This window comes from Phalacrocorax aristotelis, chromosome 5, assembly GCF_949628215.1.
Source record: "Phalacrocorax aristotelis chromosome 5, bGulAri2.1, whole genome shotgun sequence".
Taxonomy (NCBI): Eukaryota; Metazoa; Chordata; class Aves; order Suliformes; family Phalacrocoracidae; genus Phalacrocorax; species Phalacrocorax aristotelis.
In genome coordinates this window covers 55,441,731-55,467,334 of record NC_134280.1, presented here as the reverse complement: position 1 = coordinate 55,467,334, position 25,604 = coordinate 55,441,731, and the positions used below count along the sequence as shown (strand labels likewise).

Sequence of the window (25,604 nt, the reverse complement as noted above, 5' to 3'; positions counted from 1 at the left end):
TTTTATGGAAAAGTATGTAATTTGGGTAATATACTTACACAACATAATAAAAATATGAGGGACCAGAGGTAGGCTCAGTATAGCAGGACTGTGTTCTTTATATAAAGAGGTAAGTGAAGAAGAAAAGAAATGGAATAAAACCTGCTGTGGCAGATATAAGAAAGTGACATTTTGGTTGTTAGGAAGTATTGTCAGATTCTGGAATGAGTAGTATATTTGTAACTTTCAAGTTGGGGTGGGGTATTATATAGTATTCATAAAGAGAGGTGATTACAAGTTTGTTTCAAATAGTTGTGCCCCTACTTTTTCATTATGGCATTGCAACCGCCATATCTGTTCCTGCCTCTTCTTCTCAGTTAGAATTTGTGCTAAGTCTGGTAAAACTGGCATTTGGATTTTGGTGTGTAAAAATGTTTCAAATTTCTTAAGCAATAGTATTCAGTACTGAACCTGCGATCATTCATTTCAAAGGCTGAGTATCACGGAGTTCATACTTTAGCTTAGATCTGAGTGAAAATGGAAGCCATGGCAATGACATTTTGAAGGAGTACACGAAGGTGATGAGATTTAGATAGAACAAGACTGTCCACTTAAAAATACTTCATAAATAAATTCTGTTGTCCTAAAATGAAATGCTAGATCCAGAAGATACTGTCCAGCTAGTTAATACTATTTGTTTTCCTTTTAGAGTGGAAGGTTGCGTCCCTGCCTGTCCTCTCAATATGTTGCTGGATGAAATCACTCAGAGATGCGTGTATTTTGAAGACTGTATGTTTGAAAACTATATATATATATTATGTATAATACTTAGCTTATTAATTTCTTAGGTCTTTAGTCAAATTTTCAAATATTGGTGCTTAGATTTGTGTGACTGTTGCCTTAGTTATATAAATCTTGAGCTCACTAAACATACATTCTAGTTAAAATAATTTCACTCCTCAAAACTCTGAGACAAATTTTAAACTAAGAAAGATGTTATTTCTTCATAAAACATTTCAGTAACTTTAGATGTGGAGCAAATGCTTTAATGAATTTATTTTTTGTCTATGAATTTTAGACGTTAAAAGCAATTGAAAAGGTCAGAGCTGTATGAGTTAACTTCCTTCTAGCTCTGCTAGCTTCGTGGCTATAATTATTCATAAATTTCAGACTACTATTTACTTGTGTCTGATTTCAGGCATTGAACCCTCAGATGATAGTCCACCTTTGCCACCCAGCTTTCAAGCACCAGCAGTTTCACACATAACATCAAGTACAAGTTTGGCAGCGATCAGTGAAGCGGTAACTTCATTTTCTGTACCAGAAGCAAAAGACGTGGAAACAACACTTTCTGCAAAACTGCAACTCACTGCAACTACAGGGAAAACTGAATTTTCAGCTGTTACATCTAATACAACACTTCCAACCATAACTTTATCCTCAACTATTTCTGCACAGTCAACAGAAATGACAACTGGGAGAAGCACTACAGCAGTTTTCTGGACAACAAAATCTAATGTAAGCTTGTCTTCTGTTGACAGTTCGCCATTGTTTCCACCTACTGTCAGTTCAGAAACTTCCACAAAGATACAACTAATCAGTAGTGGTTCCACTAAACTATTGAGGGCTACAGAACCTCTGACAGTAACTGCTACACATGCAGTGACTACTAGCACAGAATCAGAAAGCAAACCAATTTCTACTTTTATTTTTACTGGGACACCACTTATACTTAGAACAACAGAAATGCCAGTCAAAACTAAAATAATGGAAATATCAGAAATATCCACAAGAACACTTCCCACAAAAGAAGCACAGGTAAAAACAGAAGGACTCACAACATCTACACCCAGTTCATTTGAACCAATAACAGAAAAAACTACTGCATATTTGCCCCAGTTTTCCACATCAGCACCCCTGGGCATGCCTTTCTATACAGCACTGGTAAACCGAACAGGAACTTCAGAAAGGACAAAAATAAGCACAGGACAGTCTTCTACCACAGTATCTAATGTTACAGCAACATCATTTTCTCCTGTGATCAGTACTTTGTCTTCGTTAAAACCAGTGTCCTCCACAACAACAAAAGCAGCAATTGTTTTAACTGAACAAAGTGTGAAGACTAGATTTTCACCAACATCCACACCACCTATTTCACTGGGAAAGGCAATTACAGAACTTCCTATTGAAATGGTTCAACACCTGACTGGTACTGCAGAGGTACCTTTCACTACAACTCTAGGTCCGAAGACAACCACTCTGCAAACTCAAGAGGGATTATCAGAAACAACTTTGTTATCGTTTACAACTTATAAAAAGATAAGTCCCAAAACAACATCTCGCGTGGAGCATACATCAAGGTCCTATTTCCCTCCATATTCACTACATCCTAGTTCTACAACTGAAAAATCCCTCACTCTTTCTACAAAAAAACCTTCAGTGTCTGTTCCTACTCCTGCTTCTCCAGCTTCAGGTGAATTAAAAAAAACATTCAAAACTCTTTCAACGACAGGCTATCCCTCATACATAGTTCTAAACACAACAGAGTTCCTGACTACCTTATACACTAAATATCCCCTTGTGGCTGAGACTATCAGAGTGACTCCTTTGTCTGTTGAGGTAACATCCAAAATAACATCCCCTTTTGAATTAGCAGCCAGGTCAACTCTGTTTTCTGGAAAAACATCTGCTGGGTACAAGGCAACTCTGGTTTCAAGTACAGAGGAGACAAGCTCTTCAGCATATTCAAGTAGTGTTACCACATCAGCAATGAAAACCTCTATCTCATCAGAAGAAACCACCACAGTTCCTTTCATAGCTACAGAGAGACAGTCAGCTCAAAGAACATCCATCACTGGATCTCCACTTACTTTCCTTAGTGCAACTGAAACCACATTGCTGACAACACAACCTGATAAATCACAAGTGGAAAGAATTACTAGCATCTCTACTAGAAAGCCATCTGCTTTTCCTCCTTCACCATCAAGTTCTCTAATCTCTTTAAACATTTCTTTTCCTTCGCTGCCCTCATACGGAAAAGAAGTATCACTGACAGCTCTCAGTCCTGTGCGTACATCCCATGAAACGATCCCTCTATATCCAAGTGCAACTATAGCAAAATCTATGTTACTGACAGAAAAGACCTCCCCAGCCCTGACTTTATCCAGTTTATTCACTGTACCAGAACAGTCAAGTCCAGTAACAACAGTATCGCGTGACAAATCGCCAGGCAAAGCCATTTTAAATATCACTTATGCCACATTCTCCCCATTCTCTGAATTTAGCAGTCAGCTCATAACAACCAAAAAAGTAATGACAACCAAAGAAAAGTCAACTTTGTCCCCTTCTCTTGTACTTCCAGTAACAAAGTCATCTTACACTTTCTCCACCTCTCAGTATCTAGCAGATAAATCGTTTTCTTCACCTTTGTTAGCGCAAATTATACCGGAAGTAACAACCACACCAAAATATCCAGTAGAAACTAGAAAAGTTTCTACAGCATTGAAATCTACAGTCCAAAGTATAACAGATACAGTAAAACTTACAGCAGCGACAGCTCAGCCATCCTTTCCTCCATCTTCAGAAGGCTCCTTCTCTTGGGAAACATCTTCAGGAGATAAAATTTCAGTACAGACCACAAAGACCATGGCTATGCCACATTTTTCTACTCAGAAGGCTATGGAACTTGGTCATCAGACTTCTGAGCCTTCATTGACAAGCCAAAGCAGTACCCCAATTTATCAGTATCCTGCAGAAACACTAACAAAATCCACCGGTCAGCCACAACGTGTCTTTGGCACAACTGAAGCTACAGGAGAATTGACTTCCTCATACCCCTTAATCACCTCTCTACCTGAAAGCATTCATTCAAGTATATTACCTACCTCAGTAGGTTCTACACAAGTTATTTTACCAACTGAAAGAGAGTTGCATTTAACTGATTCAGTCATGCAGCCATATGTATCAGGAACTTCTGTTTTGCAGTCTGCTGTCCCAACTAGAACAACATCTGACTGGATTTTTGGCACCAGAATTCTCCCGTCCTCTTCTTTAGGAATGACTAAAAAAGAAGCATTTTCTTCATTTTCCACACAAAAGGCAGTTACTGGTCTGAAATACACGTGGCAGGCCTTGTTTACTGAATCACTTGATTCAAGTCAAACACTTGAAACAGCTACAGCTTCACCAGAATCTAAGTCAACCTCTTCATCGGTTTTGTTACCAGAAACAACAGGAATTCCCATGGTGATGGGGAGTGGGCCATCCACATCAACGGGCAAAGGTGGTACAGAGGAAACTGCAGTATTGCCTAAGCAAGTCACTCTTTCAACCACTACCTACAGTCCCACATTTCTAGCAAGTACGGTGTTGTCGGCTATGGCCCGTTCATCCGCTGCAGCTTCAGCCTCTTCGATGATAAGCAGCACTGGGCAAAATATTAGTATTGGGTCAGCAACTTCAGGTAAAGTAGAAGCAGTAACAGAATCCATCACAAGCTCTGTGAAGCCCACCTATTCTTCTGTTTCTTCAGAAGCAAAAGGAGCCATGCCCCTCGATACAGTAAAATCTGAAGAGCCAGAATTAACAACAGAAGTCCAAACCATCCATACTCAAGGTGTTAGCGTTACCCCAGAAACACGTCAGACATTTTACTCTCCGTATTTCACAAACACAACTGCAGTTCCTTCTAATGTAAGTGTTTCAGGACTGTCCACTACATATTCATCCTCTGAACCAAAACTTTTTTCTTCTATAGCTGCATCATCGGTCAGTACTACTCAAACTTCAAAACTTGAAATATCATCTGAGGTACAAATGCCTTCTGTGAGTTCACTGCTAGCGATAGCTGACCATCCAAATGACACATCAGTTTCCTCATTTGCCTATTTATCTACTAAACCACTTTATGGCTTGACTACAACATTTTCTGATGGACTGGCAACAGCTGAAGCCATGTCAGGAGTCACAGCATCAGCTTTTATGCTGCCTAGAGAAACAGCAACTCTTCAAACTTGTACAGTGAGTAACTATAAATATTTATCTGTTTGGTTTTGAATATGTCTTGGTTACTTTTACACACTGATAAAAAAATTGTGAGCCATACTTTGTTCTCTAGGATTTAAAATATCTGTATTACAGGGAGTACCATTACTTTCTCAATTATTTCTGTAACTTCGGATGGTTTTCGTTGTGCGTAATGGCTTTCCTAAGTGCTATAATACACTGTGTTTTGGGCCTCAGTTTTCTGAGTGTGACTGTAACAGGAATGTTTTTCTGTTAAAGTATGATGCTTCATATTGTTCAATAGCTGTTGTCACATTGCCCTCCTTAAAGTACGTCTTTCCAGAGATCCCTGTTATTGTTCCTAGTTGTACCATTCCATGCTTTTCCTTCTCAGTTGTGATTCTAGCTCAATAAGAATGGTAACCTGTGTCTTTCATTAAATATGCCTTAGCCAATCACAGAGAATGAGTGCATAAAACATATTTGCTTGGATGGACAACTGATCCAAATTAATAAGTCACAAAACTGCCCATACAATGCAACACAACCCAGCTGTGGAGTTCTAGGATTTGCTACACAAGTGAATGGTGACAAATGCTGCCCAAAGTGGGAATGTGCATGTAAGTGTTAATTATGCAGTACTTTTGAAGTGAATTTAGGTAACAATTTAATGCATGTGTAAGAAGACTAAGAACTGACACTTCTATACCATGGCATAGAAATAGAAGATGCATATTGTACAGGCTACTCATTGTCTGATGGAATTTTTAATTCTAGTTCTACATCCAGAGAAATTAAATCAAAATGCTCTTTTAATGTAGGATATTTCTCTTACCCAGCTTTAGGTATCTGCAGTGTCCATGTCTAGGTCTGACTCTAGACCCATCCGGTCTTCTGTCTAATTGGAGAACACCTAGGATACTGACATTGTAGGCAGTGGATTTTTTGGTTCCTCATATATATACTTCAGGATGAGGTGATTCCCTAGACTCTGTTAAATAGCTCTGTTAACTGTTTGGGGACTCTGGAAGCATAGCTGTACTATAGTCACTCCCATCATTACCTAGAACTGGGCAGAAAGAATCCAAATGTTAAAAAAAAATCTATTTAGTCCATAATAGCAAAGAAAGGATGCAGAGGTAAGCAGTGCAAATTTCTGCTTATGCTTTAGACTTTGAAATAAGTAGGAGAAGAACTCCAAGCCCTTTGAAACACAAAAGCTTTAGGAATAAGACTGGGAAGAAGCAAACTTTCCAAATGACCTCCCACTTCAGGAACAAGACTAGAAGGGAACGAAGCATCTGGCATGATCCACTGTCATTTGTGGTTTTTGCTAGGTTGGGGTTTGTAAAAATTACAAATCTTTGCTGGCAAGAACTGTAAGAAAATAACTGATTGCAGAGGCCTGTAGGTTGTCGCACAGAAATACACAGGATTTGACTCTGCTGTCCATTTACAGAGGTGCAACAGCATCAAATATAGCTGAAAATATGTGCTGCATGTATGAAAATCTAGTAAGCTAATCTTATAAAATTTATTGTTTATCTTAATATTTTATAATATTTACATAAATTCTAAAATAAGTTAGAAAAAACATGTAATTTATTTTCATTTTTCTTAGGTCGTTGCACAATTTTCTCTGATCTGAGCATTGTAACCTATGATGGAAATCATTTGGCTTTATTCAAAGAAGCATCCTATGTTGTTAGTCAAACTCGAGATGAAACTATAACCATCGATGTCCTTGACTGTAGAATGGTAACTGACATTTATCAGCTAACAAATGGTGTTCAGTGCTGTTAATAAGATGTATCTTAAAAGAGAGGGCATAGTTGTGGTAAATTATTAACCTCTGTGCAATATCTATGAATTGTACCTGCATTTTACAGCACTTACGAATTGTATAGCACTTTATCACCTGACTGTATATGCATAGTTCTTTCTGAAACAGCTGGAAGATGAGAGGTAGGTCCATGTTATCATATTATATGTGTCAAATAGACAGGTGGTAGGAGGTTAAATGGATATTCATTACAGAATCACAGAATGGTAGGGGTTGGAAGGGACCTCTGGAGATCATCTTGTCCAACCCCCCTGCTGGAGCAGGGACACCTAGACACACAGGGAGGCGTCCAGGTGGGTTTTGAATATGTTCAGAGAAGACTCCACAGCCTCTCTGGACAGCCTGTTCCAGTGCTCTGTCACCCTCAAAGTAAAGCTTTTCCTCATATTTGTGTGGAATTTCCTGTGTTCTAATTTGTTCCCATTGCCTAGCTGCTTCTGTGAATGACATCATGTAATAAGTACCACCATAGTGTACCACCAGTGTATTTCAGTGCATGATTTTTATCTGTGTTCATATGGAGAAATTTGCACTGGGAACACCAATCTTTAGAGCCATAAAATACTGACGGATTGTTAGACTAAATTAGACCACCCTGTGCATTTCAAGTCTCTGGCAGGGGCAAATACTTGTTTCAGAGAGGGAAGAAAGAAACCCTAATGGATATCCTGCCTAATGGGTAGTGTAGATTGACTTTATGTCATGAAGAGTTAATTTCTCATGAGCCTTTACAAAACTCGTTAAACACCAGTTTCCTCTATGAATGCTAGGAAATTTTGATGTCTGTCTAAATGTCCATCACAAAGTTTGGTCCCAAGTAGCACCTTAGGGAAGTTAATTCCAGAAGCTCAGTATGGTTGATATGGAAAAGGAAATCTGTTTATGACTTTCAGATTTGTTTTACAGTTGTATTCAGTGCTTTCTATTTTGTTTAGAACCTTGTAGCTTGGAAATTATGCATGTATTTCTGTATCTTTCATATATCATATTGATTCATAGTTCCCAGTCTTGTTCTTGCTCACCTTCAGATACGTAGTTCATATTTTCTGGTGTCCAAACAGCTAGTCCACTGCATTCCCCCACCCCCACCCCCACCCCCCACCCCCCGAAAACCTTTATTTCTGTTGTAATTTCAAGATTGGGTGATACAACACAATTGTTGAACACAATGAGATCATAATATTTTGTTTGTTTATTTTGTAAGAATGCTATACAGATTAACTTTGTAGTCCAGACTTGAAACTACAATCAGCGGCAGTTTTCCTCTCTTAAAAATATAACCCCAAAAAATCCTTAATGTCCCAGTACCCAAAAACAATAAGCAGCTAATATGTAAAGTTCTTGCACATCATGACCATGGTTGATGTATTTTTGCTTTCTCCACAGAGTAATTCAAATTCAACTTCTTTGTGCCTGGCAACGTTGAATTTAACCTATGTATCAAACCAAATTATTATCAATCGTTTAAGTAGAAAAGTAAGTATTTTGAGGGTTTGTTTTTCTTTGCATTTTAGATAGCATCTTATTTCTCTAATCAACTGCCTCCTCATGTGGATACTGAAGATTAGAGTAGGACACAATAGGTAATATAATTCATTGTTCCAACTTTGTGATTTAGTAAACTACTTGTAAATTCAAAGAGTCAAACTGTGATACAAGGACAGTTAATGACGTAAGTTGCAGAGCAAGGCACATAAACTGTTAGTCTCTTTAGTACCTATATTATCTTTGTGGAGGTGAGCCTGACTTCTTTTGAAATTAGTACCTACAGCACTTGGTACCTGATATTTAACCTCTTTTCTGTGTGTATTTTAGATAACAATAAATTCGAGATTTGCTTGGCCTACTGTTAGAAAATATGGGTACAAAGTTGAGGATTCAGGCTTCAAGTACGCAGTTGAGACCCCAACAAAAATCAGAATTCAGTGGTTTCACAACACAGGCGTGATGATTATTGAGTTTAATAGTACCGGAGAACCAAGAGCTTTGGGACTATGTGGTAAGTAGAGAGTAACACAAGAAATAAAGGCATTCATATGCTTTGCTAGGAAAGCGCATTTTCCTAATTATATAAACTCTTTTTTGCAGCATCTGGCCCAAAAGAGTTATTGCAGTTCATTGCAAAGTTTAAGATACTATTAAAATTAAATTATTATTAGTTTTGTATTTTGTTGAAATGATGTTTGATACCAATCCATGCAATAACTTTTTACCCATACTGTTGCTTCTGACTGTAACCTGATTGAACCACAGGCATGATTGCTGTAACCAAACCCAAATAAGTAAGTCAGGCATAAATCCATAATGTCAAATAAGGTCATTTACAGATTTAGTGTTTGATATCCACCTGATAGGAAGGGATATGTGCTATTTTCGGTTTCTAAAGGTCAGAATTCACAGGAAATGTTAACTTGAGAGAACTAATCTTAGTTTATCTGTTGGAGGAAATAGTTCAGAGGGAATTTCTTAATAGTAATGGGTTAAATAACCGTAACGTTGCACTCTGTTGGGTCTGCTCAATAGCGTCGCATAGCTTCTTTCTTTCTAAAAAACAGCCTTCAGTAAGCTGTTGGCACTATACCTTTTGCAAGTATGTATTTTTTTAATGTAAATCCCTACTGTGACACCTGAATCTGTAAATTTATCTGCTGTAAATTGGAACTGGAAACTAGGGTTACAGAGTTCATATAATTACAGTGGATATCTTTCCAGTTTCAGAAAGGGCAAATGCCTGTAGCTTAGTATCAAATATCGATGATAGCTCGGTCCGGTTCCAAGTCCTGCAGACAGTAATGTGCTTCTTGCAAAGGAAGAGAGTTTGAATTTACTGCCATTTTGAAAATGGATTATCTGTAATTTGCCCTAACTTTTGTTTTCAACATCATTCTTGCTCTGTTTGGCTACTTGTTATTGTAATTAGATCAAACAGAAACAAGAAAGTAAAGACTGTATTTTTTAGTAAGCCTGATTAAAGTTATCCTGAAAGTCTCTTTTGCCTTTACCTGTTTGATTAATGTGATAGGGAGAACTGGGAACTTTACGTTCCTGGTTTACACAGCGCTTTAACTAGATGACAAGACATTTCTGTGGATGATGTACCAATTACAGCTTCTTTAGATATTGTGCAGAATGTGCTGTATTTTTCTGGAATTCATCTCTGATTGGGATTCTCTGCATAGATCTGCCTGCACAGTGCTGTCTGGTGTGACTTACCAGAGCCTGCTTTAAATGTACTGCATCTTTTCAGGACAAATTAGTCTACCCTGATCTCCTGTGCTTTCTGTCTTGGTCTGCTTCTTACATTTGTGCTTTCTCAGATGTCTTGTGGCTGAACTGCAGTACTGGTAGATCCTGATTTCTCAGCTTCATGCAAAAGATAAAACTGAAGGCACCATTTCAGTTTTGATGCAGTAAGCATCCCTTTAGCAAGGCCTGTTGTGACAGGACAAGGGGTAATACTTTTAAACTAAAGGAGGGTAGATTTAGACTGGGCATAAGGAAAAAATTTTTCACAATGAGGGTGTTGAAACACTGGAACAGGTTGCCCAGAGAGGTTGTGGAGGCCCCATCCCTAGAAATGTTCAAGGTCAGGGCTCTGAGCAACCTGATCTATTTGAATATGTCCCTGCTCACTGCAGCTGGGGTTGGACTAGATGGCCTCTAAAGGTCCCTTCCAACCCAAACCGCTCTATGATTCTGTAAGTTTGTGGAGACATCAGAAGAAAATATTCTAGAAGTCTGATACAAAAGTATCAGTAATTGTGATTGCTTTTTTGTACCTGCTGGCTTTTAAAGGACCTTCCAGAGGACACTACTGTAGTACCTGAATGTTCTGTGCTGAGCAAAGTCACTCTCCATGTGTTACATTGCTTCCTTTGCTCCAAAGTGTTTCAAAATTGCCAAGTACCCAACTTTAACATAAATGAAATGTGATGCTGCCTTCTGAGAAGTGAATACAGAAAAGTTTTATTTTTTTCTGTTGAGGGGTAATATAAGTATACCTGGAAGGGCCAAAACCTGCAATTTGATGGTAGCTCTTAAGATTTCTCAGAAGTATAAGTAGAAAAATAGAGTATTTCTGAAGTACAGTATCAGATAAGCATCTTGGCATTTTATGGTAGTTCCCTTTTCTGATAATATTTACAGTTTTCATTTGTTGCTATATACTATTGTGGAACTGAGGGGTGAAGCCTGTGTGCCATAGCCAGCCTCTCTGAACAGCTCTTTGATATGTAATAGATTTCCTTTCACCCATCTTAATTCATAGATGCATCTTTACTTTTGCTTTGCTTAATTTGTCTGAATTTTGTGTGTTTTGATCCTACCAGAGACTTCCCACATCTGTTGTGGGTTATGAAACTGTCATATTGATAACATTTTTTAAAAGCTATTTACTTGTTTCCAACATCCTTCTGAATGAACCATGTGGTGTTAACCTGCTTTTTATTTCTGGTAATACTCAGGTTTTTGTGATAGAAGCTTGGAAAATGACCTGATGCTACCCAACAGGACAATTTTAAGCAAAAGTGATGCTCCATCGACTTTTATAGACAGCTGGCAAGTGCCAGACACGTTAAAGTATGTTGGAGAAGACAGGCATCAGGAAACTAATTGCTCAGTCATGGACTGCTCAGAGTGCTTAAGACTGGTGTTGAACCAGACCTTCAGCAGCTGTCATCCTTATGTATGTTAAGTATTTTGGAAGCTTACATTTTGAGAGAGATGCATTTCTGATATAATTTTGTATACCTGATATTTTCATCAATGTGACACTACACATAACCACATCTGTGGAATGAGATAGATACTTTTTTGTATCTACAGTTCCAAGGTAAAAATAATTTATGAGTGTGCCAGCTTGATAGGGGAGTTGCAATAAGCAGCTGACATTTTCAGAATTCATAATATACGTGTTTGTTTTGACAATACCTTCTCCTTTATAAATCAGTCCCAGCTAATTCCACTGTATCAGTGTGATGTAGAGCAAAGTAAAATAAAATAGTTTTAGGATTTAATTAATCCTTAAGTGTTCAGTAATTTAACAAGTTCCAAATTGCAATAGGTAGCATGACAGCCTGCATTCTGAAAGACTCTAGAGACAAGGAGTTCCAGCTTAGAGAGTTGAGAGGGAAGAACAGACCATTTAAAGCAAACCAAAAGCAAATAACAAACTCACAGTGTGCCAATGAAGTATGTATTTGCGTTCATGTGAGTACATTTACCATTTCACGTTTTGTATATTGTTGAGTTTGATGAAGAGGAGGCCAAAAATAGACAAAAACATGGAGGTAAGGAAGGACAAGGAACAATAAGTAATTATGCCTTCTGTTGGAAAAACTGTATTAGCTCTTGCCTTGGCACTTATAAGAGATTAAACTGAGGAATATGAGGATGCCTTATATTTTTCAACATTCAAGAAGCCTTCCTTTTAAATACTGGTGGCATCTGTACACCAGTCAAGGCTGGTGGCCTCTTGCTTACTCTGAACCGAGAACTTTTGGCTTTGTTGTTTGTAGCTAGTATTTTAAAAGGTCAGTCTTTTTCCTACCTAGCAGGGTCTCTATGAAGTTGCAATATTTTTTATTTTTCTTTTTTAGGTTCCTCCTGAGCTGTTCTGTAATATATGGGTTCAAGACACTGAGTACATTCAAAATCCATGCATTTCGCTAGCTGCCTATGTGGCAATGTGCAACAAATTTAATATTTGTATTGAATGGAGGAGCTCTGATTACTGCCGTAAGTATTCTGCATGTATATGTACCTCTAGTATTCACAGAGACAAAATTTTCCTGATATAAGTGTCACTATAAGTTGAAAATACCAGTGCTCCTTGAGTCCTCTTGTACTTTGGAAGTCATTACTGAGATAATAAATTCAGCATTTTTTTGATACAATTCAAAGCGGTGTGCAAAAGGAATCAGGATCCTTATAGCCATTTCACAGATGGAAAAGGTAAGCTAAGAACCTTGCTCAGAAGTCTACCTCAGGCTTACAGTGTACTTTACTGTAGAAGTGAAATCTCACTTGCAATGTAGCATTCATTTCTCTTAGCTGCTTTCCACTAATAAAACCAAAACACAATAGAATTGATTGTGGAAAGGAGGAAGCCACAGAAAGTTCTGTGGTACTTTGAATTGGCCATGTCTGCTTGATGCTGCTCCAGAAAGCTGTCTTTGGAGAAAGGATTAGAGAAACGAAACACCTCTGAGATTAGGTGGAAAGTAAGGAGTAAAACCTGAGACCTAGAGTATCCTGGCAGAATACATCTCCCATAGCAGCATACTAAGGTGTAAGGCCAAATAGGATCTGTAGTTGTCAGTAAATAAGACTTGGATCGCTTTATGCTGTCAGTGATTGCCTAGGAAAAGCCCTACTCAGTGATAACATAGGGAGGCCTGTGGTTTCAGTGCTTGAAAGGGAAAGACTTATGAAGCATGATCTCCAAAAACAAGAGAACCCACTGTACATAGAAATCATAAGTGATGTCTTTTTTATAGTGATTTAAGGTGGGTACATGTGTACAGGCTTTGTGAAGGCATGTTGTAATGCCCTGCAAGTAATAGTCAGGGAGTCTAAAGCTTAGAAACAGTCAAATAAAAAAATTATTCTGTTTGTATTGATTTTACTAGCAATCTTTAACAAGACATCTCACAAAATATATCTGTAAATACAGTTATGCATTCCATCCATTGGGAAGGGACACAGCATTCTCTTACTTTTATACAACAGTGACCTCTGGTGGTGCATGCCTAGCAAGGAAGAACCACGAAGTCATCTGGATTTTGTGGTCACTAAGTGTTCATATGCTATAGACTGATTTTTAAAAGCCTGAGTTCCTCTATTTACAGGACTCTAACATGTATTTCCTGTGGGGCATTATGGCTATTTTTAGTAGCAAGGAGCTGAATAAAAACAGCCTCCTTTCCCAGTTAATATTTAAAGTCTAAACTGGAACCTTCTTCATCTTTGAGCAGACAGTCCCTTTATGAACTGGACTTTGTCTCATTATCATGATTCCAGATGGTGTTGCTATATGATTTAGGTATCATTACATAATGAGGATCATGTATTTTGGTAGTTCACAGAACCACACTGTTGGCATTTGTAGTCATTCTCTGTTTGCCATATTTATGAAGCTTTAATCACTGTTTTGAACCAATGGAAGATCATGTTAAGTTTTCAATAGGAAAAGTTAAATCAAAATGAGATACTTTTTTGCTCTATTCCTGCATGGATCCATAACATGCCAATGAATTTACATTAGTAGTATAAAGAATGTTAAATTTAACTGTGTTCATGGACTTAAAAATAACACATACATGCAAGAGATTAATTAATGTGGATATCTATTAAATATAGTAATGAGTTAATCCCATTCTTTCTTATTCCGTGTAAAACAATGGTGAATTTGCCTTTATGTATGTATTTTTGTAACTGATAAAGCTTTGCCCTTTAGTAATTGCTGTATTTTCTTTAGCCACTGCAAAGTATTCAGAATGATTCAGAACATTGTATTATTCATCTGTATAGTATTTGCAAATGTTGTTGAAGTTTAAATTACTTTGTGTCAACTCTGATGCATGGTTTGATATCTCTACTGCCAAAATGCAAACCAAAGCCTGACGAAAATGTTACTAGAAGAAGAAGAGAAGTAAAAGTGCTCACAACTTCCTTTTGTTTGAGTTTGTCATGTAAAAGGTAACTGGTCTGTATCAGTGTTTTAGGCTAGTAGATCCTACTGAGTTAGCAAGCACTAGAACTTGACAGGAAGACAATAATATCTTCTCTTAGGTACTGCCTCATTTGCTTAAAACTTCAGAATGACTGATTTATTTATTTCTGTCATAGCCTTCCCCTGCTCTGAAAACTTCTCCTATCAGGCTTGTATAGCTGCCTGCGAGGTTGCCGATAGTTGTCAGAATAATGAGGTTGCTTCTCTGGACTCAGACTCCTGCTCAGTGTTGACAGAAGGCTGTGTCTGTGCTGGAGGGACCATCCTTCACCGAGCCCATACTGCTGTCTGTATTCCTGAAGAAAAATGTGGTATGTTTGGATGTGATTTTCTTCTTTATTATCTACAATCTAGTGGTCGGATGCTTTAGTAATAGTATGTCGAGTTCTGGCCTGATGTTGTGCGGGTCATTCAGTTGAGGACTAGGTATTCAGTAAAAGTTAACGGTACAGGAGAGCAAGCAGGGAATATCCTTGTGACATACAATTTTGTTCACCTGGAGGATGCTCATCAAAAAGGAAATTTTTGCTTGTGTTTATGCATTTTAATATTCTAAGTATATTAGTCTTGGCCTCCTTTTCACATAGCCCTTTGCTAAGGTGTCCAACCTATTGATACTAAATGGCATTCAGAAGACATGCAGCAACAGTTAATTACACATTTTGAATAATACGTGTATATGTCCTATGTTCTTTCTGCCAGCATTGATACTTATTTTCATTACAGTTCTGCCTGAGTACACTAAATTGTGGACCAATACCTAATACTAACACCACAAACCTGAAAGATGCAGTTTATTGTAAATCAGATTACATAAAGCATGGTGAATTAATGATAGCTTTGCCATGTGTGAAATACAAAAGTAACTTCTTTTCAGATCACTGCTTTAAAAACAAAGGATTGGATTGGGATTTTAAGTGACTAGCTTTGCAGTGGAGACACAAACCAAAGTGGAGGCCCTGATCCTCTGGAGGGTATTGAATGTCTTACTTTCCCATACAAACTCAGTCTCAGACTGTCTCCTCTTTCAATTTTTTGTGGGGTGATGGAGATAGGTGATGCCTTCAGAACTCTGGGATTTTTATGCTTTATAGTTCCACACTTGCTGTGGAAGAAAATGGTGGTCAAAATTTGAAGTAAAAAGGAATTGCTTTCGTTTTCTATTGTCCTGATCTAGCTTGTACAGACAGCTCAGGAGCACCTCGTGCAGTAGGTGAGGTCTGGAAAGCTTCATTGAGTGGATGCTGTATGCAAAAATGTGTTGACAGTGAGACCATTATTCCAGTGGAGTACAACTGTTCTGATATCCACAATTCAGACTGTCAGCGATTTGCTGAAGTGGCCTTGCTTGTTCCTGGTGATCAGACATGTTGTCCTCAGAAGATCTGTTGTAAGTATTCCTTAATGATTATGAATACTACCCACTGGAATATCCAGATATCCTTTCTCTGTGGTTTGTTTTCCTGTTACACATCCTACTTTTGAAGTGAATGGAAGTTACTTCAGTTTGAATTCACAAATTATGTAGAAAACTGTAGAAACTTTGTACTATTTGGCTCAATATCCCATAGGTTTTGGGGGAGAGGTAGGAGGAGGGGACAAGGGTTATAAGGACTGAAATAACTCTGGTTTTTTGGATGTGAATTGTGTTTTTCTCAGCTGTACAGGCTACTAATTTAGTTTTAATGTCCAAATACAAATAAGTGATATAACTAATCACTTGGAAAAAAGATCAGATGATTGTTTACCTAATTTACAAAGTGAACAGTTAAAAAAGGACATAAAAGCTTTTTTTTTTTTAATCCTTGTTTAACTTAGAAAGTCAAAAAGAAATTGCAAGCAGATTTCATGTTTTTATCACCTGGGATGATGTTGCAGTGAGTTTTCCACAGGAGTTCTTTTTAAATTCTTACAAGGGCTCAGCTCTAGTTTGCAAATGCCAGACACTTCTGAATATTGCCTCGGGGTTTTTTGCTAGTTTGTTGCAGTTTTCATATGCATGTTGTTATAGGGAGATTTGGGGTATCAAACTGCAAATACTGCTTGCCACTGCTCTACTCAACTTATAAACGCATAAGATAGTTTAGAAGGGTTGTTTTTTTTCTTTCCCTTTATGTAACAGTTTGTAATCAGAGCCTCTGTGAACCCCTAATCCCTGAGTGTAATGGCTTGGAAAAGCTGGTCACTTACTACAGTGAAGAATCCTGTTGTCCAAACTACGTTTGTGGTAGGTTTCTTTTGAAAAGGTAAAAAAGTTCACCCTGTAAAAGGCATTCAGTAAACTAAATAGATCAGCTTAGAAGCAAAAAGGTAGGTAGTATAGACATCATTCTAAGTATGGCCATTTACAAAATTCTCTTTCACCTAAAAGCCCAGGGTTGGTCTGTGGCTCAATTTGAGCAGATATTAATGATGATGGAGTCTTGTGTTTAAGGAGACAATGTGTCTTTGCTCTCTTGTGATACAAGGTAAAAATTTTAAAGGGTCTTGTAGTATTTCTCTGCTCTGCACTGCCATTTCTTAGCAATATAGCATAACAAAGGAAGAATGCTATACTTCATACAAAATAATACATCTGTTGTACTTTTTTCAGAATGTGATCCAGCAAAATGTGAACCAATGGAGCAGATGCCAAGCTGTCAAGCTGATCAAACACTAATTGCTGCGCGGGTGGAGAGTACCTGCTGCATTTCCTATATATGTGGTACAGTATCCTGACTGGTTGAGACTACAAGTTTTTTTGCACGTGCAATGGTGTCTACTGTTATCTTGTCAATTAAGGCTCCCTGTACTTTCTTCAGCTCTTCCAACATAGTAAGGCTTGAAAGTGGTTAAAAAGTGGGCATTAAGTTTACAAAACATGAGAAATGGCAACAACCATCAAGGGTCACAAAACATCTTTGTGCCGCTGAGTAGTATTCTTTGGTCTTGTGGAGGAGCGGTAGTGGAGCCCATGGATGAGGGAGCTGAGGGCTTTTGAGAGACATGTACAGTGTGTGGACTAGCTGCATGAATATTTTATTAGAAGAAGACTGAAGTTATTAATGAAGAGCTCTTGCTCCCAATATCCTCTTCTATCAGCTGTGGCCCACCTGATTCAATGGTAAATATCCAAATTGAGAGCATTACGCAAATTTTTTCAGTTCTTTTGGGGTTTGGCCTTTAATGACTTAATTCAATAATACAATTGCACTTTTGGCATGAATACAGGAGTTCCTGTATTACCATACGGTTGTTTTCTTTATTATAATAAAGTGATAATGAGGTACTATTTAATTTACTCTATTTTTGCACATAGATATCTGTGAATCAAAGGCTGAGTAGTCTTGATTAGCTCTTCTCTGTGCAAAAATTTGAGCATTAATAGAAAACTTGAATTACATCTGTTATTTACAGTAATCAGGGTCACTTTGATCATGTGATAACGATGTGCTGTGTTTGGCCCTCTGTCCACACAGCGTCCTTCTGCCTCTTTTTTGATATAATGAGTCTTTGCACTGTACATATCAAAAATTACCTATTGTGGTTTTCATATGTGTTCAAGTGGGAGGATAATACTGTGATCACAGGAGATGCCCTATATTAGCTATTAAAGATCCTGTAATTTGGGCAGAGGAGCATTCCTGTATACAGGAGGGTGACTTGGTAAGAGAGAAAATCTAGCAAAATTTTTCATAGCAGAAAGGGAGAAAAAAAATCCTGTTTGTGTCATCTGACTCTCAAACAATGCATTCATTCTTTATAGCAGGGGAAAAAGGAAAGGGAAGCTGCACTGAAAATTAGCCTCTTGTATAAGGACTATAAGGGACTGTAATGCTGAGTATCTCTCTTCTCTTTCATATGTGTCTGTGAGAAACTTATGGGCATCTTTCCTAAGTGGTAGTAAGATGTCTTCCTATGGTTTACATTTAAATAATTGTTTTCTCCAGCATGCGGGGCTTGCTCTGATCAAATACCAAAATGTCAAGAAGGAGAAGTTCTTATTGTGGATAGCAACACTACAGACAGGTGTTGCCCTGCATACCAGTGTAGTAAGTTGACTTGATTTTGATATTTTAAGTAATAGGAACACATCAAATTTTGTAGCGTGGATGTTCAGTGCCAAAAGCAGTGGATTAGAGATACATTTCCACTTGTGCATCTGTGTAGTCCTGAACAAATAATCTTTACTTTTAAAATGTCATGTGCCTAAAACGTTATCTGAATATCTGTGTCATGGAGACAAATGAGTAATTTCAGGCCCCAAATTCTGGAGATTTAAAACTGTGTTAAATATTTGCGTAGAGTAGCTGTTCTCCATGCTACTACTACCTGATGGCTAACAATTAAATTTCAATTATTAGTCTTTTCAAGAAAGATGTTTTCAAAATATATTTATTATGAATAAGTCATTTACTATCTCTTGATTCATATTTCCATTAATCAAAATTAAGATAACCTTTTTTTATTGAACTTTCTTTTCCTTAATTTTAGTTTGTGAAATACATCGTTGTCCTGAATTCAAATGTATGCTAGGCATGTCTTTGGTGGAGTTATGGAGCCCAGAGAAGTGCTGCCCCTTTCGGACATGTGGTAAAATGACTGATTTTCATTTTAGTTGCCTTAGACAATAAGATGTTGGCAAGAGCTTTGGCCTCTTGGGTTTAAGTCTGGTTTAAGCCAGCTACAGCATTGTGATCTGCTCATAAACAAATGATACAGAAAAGTCATCTCATGGTGCATAACTTCTTCATTTGCCTGTTTTATTTCTTCTTGCTTCACAAGGGGATTGCATACTGTAGAATATGCTTGTCCAAACTGGGTGACTTATCATCTTGAAAATTTTGTAAGAGATAGTAAATTATTTATGGCTTTTAAAAACAAACCAAAAAGGTTAGGTTCACATATCAGGAATTTGCTAGTTCAGAAAGACGGTAGTATATCATACCTCTTTTTGTTATGCTTTAAACACAATTCTCCATTGCTTCATATTGATTGTAATGATTGTCATAACTGCAAGGAGACTAATGGCTAGCATGATCATCTTTTTTTTCGTATGTTCAGGTGGATTGCAGTTGATACAATGCTGTAAACTATAATAAGTAAAGGTGCTCATAGAAGCTGGTATTAATTTTCAGGATGGAATAAAAATCAAACATAATTCCAGACTCCCCGGATGGGTATATTTCAAAAACCAGCAGAACTTTGTCAGTGACAACTTGTAAATCTGGAATATCTATTCTCTCCGATGCTCTGTTTTAAGCAAATGGCATATAACTTTATAATCTATTGTTTCTGTACTTGTATTTTGTTTCAGAATGTGCATGTGAAACGATCCCCAAACCTCAGTGCAAACTGGTATGAAATTTATCTTCTCTGTCAGTATTTTTTATTAACTTCTTAATACATCTATTTATCAGTATTTCACTAACAGTTTTATCAGTGAAATATGAAATGCCATGTCGTTCTCTTTTTTTTTTTTAATGCTTTACAAGAAGATATATCCATTTTTAAGAAGCCAGTTCAGTTTAATTATCTTGCAGAATAAAATGGCTTATAGCATTGATATTTCTGCAGTTTTTTATGACCATATCCTGCCCTGAAGTATTTGTAGGGTGGAACTGCTTTCATGCACCTGAGGGTAAAATTTTGGTTTTAAATTGTCAGAACTAAATACTTTAAAACATCATTGTTTTGTTAATATTATTTGTTATAGTGAATATGTTAACATATATCATGCACTCAGACTGCTGAGTAAGCAGAACTTTTAAACTGTATTTCATTGTGACTTGTTCTGCATAACAAAAATGATTAGGAGCATTGCTGGGTTAGCTTCTCAGTCAGTACTGGGTGTGCTTTGAGTTTGCTTGTCATTTTTTTAATCCAGAAAATAATATTGTGATGGGAATAATTGATAAAAATAATAATTTGGAGTCCTAGGAAGGAACTGGAAATAGTACTCATTTTTTATAGAGGAACTTCAAAATACTTTGTAAGCAAGGCTGTTGTTAATACTTTCATTTCATAGGTGAAGAAATTTGACCATAAGGAATCAGGACTGGCAGAAAACTTGGAGAAAAATCTTAGCATGCATACTTATAAACAATAAATGCAAAATTAAATCTGTGCTATTGTAATACTATTTATGTCCATTAATTTACTCCACGAAAGAATGCACTCCACACTGTGTGGAGATTTCTGTACAAAGGCATTTCATTGTTGGCCTGGCCTAGTCCTTTCTGTCCTAAATGTCTGCTGTACTGACACCAACAACCATTCCTGGTTTTCAGGTGTAAAAAAAAAATCCCATTTGGTTATCATTACAAAATTAAATGTTCCTATGGGCGATGAAAGTGGATTTAAAATAGGTTTCTAGGGGCAAGAGATACTACTACTCAGATGCTGAAGGAAAGGTGTTTAAAAGAAAAACATCATGCAGATAAGAAAAGACTGTTGTTTCACTTCTCTTTTTTTCTGCTTTTATACACTTAGGGGCAGAAACTTCATATAGATGAAGAGTTCCAGAACAGCACAGAAAATATCTGTAACTGTGTTAAGCACAAATGTGGTAAGTCAGAAAATAATTTTAATTCAAATAAATACCCTTTCAAGTGCTAAAGTAAATTAGGAATTATAAATTGGATGTTCACTTTGAACATGGTACTGAGGAGGAAAGAATTGACTGATGTAATTCACAAATAGTGTAAGAAAAGGCAAAAAGTAGGACCCCTTGCTAAATATTTCGTTGATTATGGCCTGTTCTTCTGTTAGTTCCTGCAGCAGGAGGTCTTGTGCAGGGAAACAGCAGACAGAGTTTTGGGAAAGTTAGGTGGCATTTACTAAGCAGCCTGCATATTGCTAAGCTGGAGTAAGGACTCCAACAAGAAATTAAAACACACTCAGAGTCCTGCTACCCCATTATGAGTCTACTCAGGAGCTGTTAGACATGCTATGTGCTTTAGAAGATCAAAGATAGCATTCAGCACCATGCAAATTCATCTTAGTGTATGACCAATAGCATCTGAGAAAACTCAGGAAAAAATAATTCCTCTGGGACACCCAGTTGACCATTGTCCTTGGCTAGATTTTTACAACACGGACATATACTTCTGAGCTGATTATCTTCTGTGCCCTCAGTAATTGGTGAGGAGAAATAGATATTTTTCAGGTACATTTGTTATCCTGAAGTAGACTTACAAAACCAATCAGTTGAAGAAGCCTCCACTGTCATTTTGGTGGTGCACCTAATAGAATATTTTATCTATATTTTATATCTTATATTTCATTCATGGTTATATTTCAAATAATTTAGTGATTCTAGTAAAGCATTATACTACTATTAAGAGTTTATATTTGAAAATCTGACCCATCATTCTTAAAGAGGTAGAGTAGCTTTTTCCATTCCTGTTTGAAACATTTTTTTTAAACAGAGTTTTGTAACAGCTGATTGTCCTGAGCATGTTGTTTATTTTTGCATTTTTTTGTAGTGAGAGACAAAGTTTGCCTGAGTAATGAGAGAGGTGTGCTGCTTCCTGGACAGACAATTGTGGAACACAGTGCAGATGGCATTTGCCATATTTCTTCTTGTACAAATGTGATTGATCCCTCCACTAAATACTACCGAATAAACATGTCTTCAATAGACTGTGCTGTCAAGTGCAAAGCTGTAAGAAATTCAGAGTTTCAGATATGTATATTGTGACTGGTGGTCTTAATTACAATTCATTGAGTTTTGTTGAGTAGATTACAGTCATAGGAGCAAGATAGAGTAACTGTGAGATCTCCTTCTAATGATGTGCTACTGCACTTCTGATAGAAGTTTATAAAAGTTCCTTCATTGTTTCCTCCCCTGTGTAAATCTTATCCAAACTAATGTATATAGCATACTGCCACCTTGGACTAATAGCATACTGCCACCTTGCATCCCTGTATAGCTTTAGCTGCATTGTGCACAAACTGGTACAAATTTCTGGCAGATATTAGCTCAATAAGAATTGGGAAGAGAATAATTATAAACAGTAGAATAATTCTAAATGTGGTGAAAACAGCTTTATAAAATAAGCTGATGATACCTTGTCTTTTCACAAAGTATGACACATTACCATGGGAATGTTATATAGATTACTTTTCCTAATTCCGTACTTCCTTGATGTCTAATGTGTAAAAAGCCAAAATTTCAGTGGTTCTTGAATTAAGCTGTCAGGCTCGCATTTGAAAATGGTAGAAAGACTGGTTCATTCTCTGAGTTGTAACTTCTCACCATTTACTTCAATTAAGATCAAAGGTATTTTGTAAAAACTTCATGAATGTACAGTGTGCACAAACGTAAGCGATGCAGTTTTGTAAGTTATTTAAAAGTAGCCCCTAAAATCAGTTACCTGAAAAAAATCTGCCCATTACAATAGTAAAATGTTGAGTTGCAAGATGATTTCATACAAGGAATAATCTGTTTGATTTTGGCAGAACCAAGTCTATCAGCCTCCAAAAGATTTAACAACTTGCTGTGGTAGCTGTAAGAACTTGTCTTGTCTCCACACTTTCAGTAATGGCACAGTTTCCAATTTTAAGGTAAGTTCATACATGTCTTATTCCTTCAAAATATTTAGAAGTAAACAAAATATTATGAGATATTGTACACACATTGCCATATAAAATGTGCAAAGAGCTTTATTTGGCCAAATACTAGAAATAGCTTTGCATGTACACACATTAATTTCTTGGAGAGTCAATCATATAACTGTCTACAAAGATTAAGGGATTTTGATATATCAGAGGATTATCATCCACTTGGCTATCTTAGAACCTGCTTAACATTATATATTTAATGGACTTCTAGATTCTGTACTTAAACAGAACATCAACATGCATCTAAATTATGTTTTGCTATAAGTATTCCTTTTGATTCAGAGAAGATGGCATTCAATGGAATTACATAATATATACTTATAATACTGTTTTTGCTGAGCTGCTGGGTAAAGATTCTGTTTTACAATTTTTAACAGCCTGGTACTGTTTGGATTTCAAACTGCATCAGATACGAATGCACTAACACAGCAATAGGGCCAGTTCTGGTTTCCTCTTCAGTTGGCTGCCCACCTTTTAATGAAACTGAATGTGTGAAGGTCAGTGTTCAATACATTGTATTCCAGCTATGATTTATGTTTGCATGAAAAGATTAACACCGACAAAAGACATTTTGACTTCAAGAGGGAGAAATTATTGATTCTTGCAATGCCTGCATTTTTGCCCAGGCATTTGAAGGTGAAAATGTCTATACACGTATAGTGTGCCACCAGACTGCCCAGCTACAGAGATGCAGAGAACTTTTCTTATTCTCAGAAATACCTTTTTTTATTTCATAGGGGCTTTTATTATCAAACTAGTCCTCATACAGCTGTCTGAAGTTGGATGCTTTTCTGGGTTGAACTTCTCCTTTCTAACTGATTTTCTGCATATAGCAATTCGATTCATCACAGTGGTCAAAAATGTGGAAGAAAATGAAAGATTGTCTGAGTATCAGGAAGATCTTTTGTACAGTGAGACGTGAGGTTTTTTGGCCTAGTTTTCCAGTAGAAGCAAAAGCTCTATTTCAATTTGCAAAATGACATTAGACTAAATGCCAGGAAATGTTTGAATGGAGCAATCTCATATTGCTCTCTGTAATTCTACATTTACATGTGGGTGGGAGGATACTTAATGAGTGATGAACACAAGCAGGGAACAGTCCTAAAGGAACTAGGAGGCTGTAGTTCTTCCTCATAGATAACAATAGATTGGTTCTTCAGAGAGACTCTCAGTTACACAGCTGGTGAAAGGCCCTTTGCTCTTTTAGGCAAACTAAAAAAGTTAGGGCTTTCATGATGATTTGAGGTAGATCATCATGGCTTGAGATAGGGAGGTGAACATCAAAAATTGAACTCTCCTTCAATGTAATCCTGAGAGAGCTTTTTAAAAAGCCGCACCTATTCTTCCCGCAGTACTCTGGGGAGTACTTCATGCTACAGCGCTGAAGGCAGCCATGACTCTCCACTATGGGGAGTGGGTGGCTTCTCATTTAGATGAGATTTCTTCCTGCTTTGAATTCAGAATGAGTTTTTTGCGATTGTCAATATGACCTCTACAAGAAGTCAGGGCTTTACTCTAAGTAACACATGACGAAGTAAGACTTAACACAGTCGTTCCCTCTCCAAATGTGGCATTTTGATAGCTGGTGATGTGTGGTGGCATTCAGTGACAGGCACTTAATACTCACTTGAGTTAAAACAGTCAAGTTTGGTCATTTACAGCCAAACCTTCATCAATTCACCAGAGTGCTACATTTGCCTGAATAACATTGCAGAGCTTTATCAGAGCAGATATTTCTAATAGTGCAGATATATGAGAATGAATATTTGAAAAAAATCAAGTTATTTCCTTTTTATTTCTCTCATGGTCAGGTTGGAGGCTATGTTGTACCATTCTTAGAAGGATGCTGCAAAACATGTAAGTGATGAGTGATGATTCCTGCCTCACAAGTCTGTCTGGTTTGTTGTTACTTTAGTAATAAGGTTGATTCTTTCCTGCATGAAAACTTGATTCACTGATCTCAGAGGCCATGCTTTTCCCAGTCTTCCGTGTAAATACCAGTGAAACGAGTGGAGTTGAATCAGAAGAAAGTAGTTTAACGTTGAAGGGTTTATTCCACTGCTAGTGATTGTGGCTGGCCAAGTCACTAAAATTGCTACCTTGAATATTTTGTAGTTCTCATGTGAAACTCCTCAAAATATTAGTAACTTCATTTAGTATAGTAAAAGGTACTGCGTTTTGGAAGGCACCTTAAAACATGCTTCATCTACATTCATATCTTCATATTTGGCAAAAATGAAGATTGATCTATGCAGTTTGTAAGTTAATGCTGTAAATAATTATCTGATTGTAATATAGTTTTAGGTTACATTAATAGACATGATTCAGAAGCTTTCAGGCAATATCTTTCAAAAGAACTCACAACTTAAAAATCCCTTCCTACTTGATTGCCAAGGTATGTTTTGACTATTATGAGAACTCATAAAGGTTTTCTGGAAAAAA

The 25,604-nt window shown here is 37.1% G+C and overlaps 1 protein-coding gene across 1 annotated transcript in view; it reads left to right on the top strand.

The window, feature by feature from the left end:
• The window catches only part of OTOG (otogelin), a 106,281-nt gene that overhangs the window by 74,676 nt on the left and 6,001 nt on the right, over positions 1-25,604 (top strand). Inside the window, exons 35-55 of the mRNA XM_075094663.1 lie at positions 689-768; positions 1,178-3,082; positions 3,341-4,998; positions 5,435-5,603; positions 6,605-6,741; positions 8,213-8,302; positions 8,642-8,825; positions 11,290-11,510; positions 12,424-12,562; positions 14,675-14,869; positions 15,736-15,948; positions 16,681-16,785; positions 17,152-17,262; positions 18,488-18,589; positions 19,032-19,130; positions 19,855-19,895; positions 21,030-21,105; positions 22,025-22,203; positions 23,001-23,105; positions 23,540-23,659; positions 24,974-25,019. Coding sequence (XP_074950764.1) covers positions 689-768; positions 1,178-3,082; positions 3,341-4,998; positions 5,435-5,603; positions 6,605-6,741; positions 8,213-8,302; positions 8,642-8,825; positions 11,290-11,510; positions 12,424-12,562; positions 14,675-14,869; positions 15,736-15,948; positions 16,681-16,785; positions 17,152-17,262; positions 18,488-18,589; positions 19,032-19,130; positions 19,855-19,895; positions 21,030-21,105; positions 22,025-22,203; positions 23,001-23,105; positions 23,540-23,659; positions 24,974-25,019 — 5,975 coding nt within the window. The remainder of the gene's footprint in view (positions 1-688; positions 769-1,177; positions 3,083-3,340; positions 4,999-5,434; positions 5,604-6,604; positions 6,742-8,212; positions 8,303-8,641; positions 8,826-11,289; positions 11,511-12,423; positions 12,563-14,674; positions 14,870-15,735; positions 15,949-16,680; positions 16,786-17,151; positions 17,263-18,487; positions 18,590-19,031; positions 19,131-19,854; positions 19,896-21,029; positions 21,106-22,024; positions 22,204-23,000; positions 23,106-23,539; positions 23,660-24,973; positions 25,020-25,604) is intronic.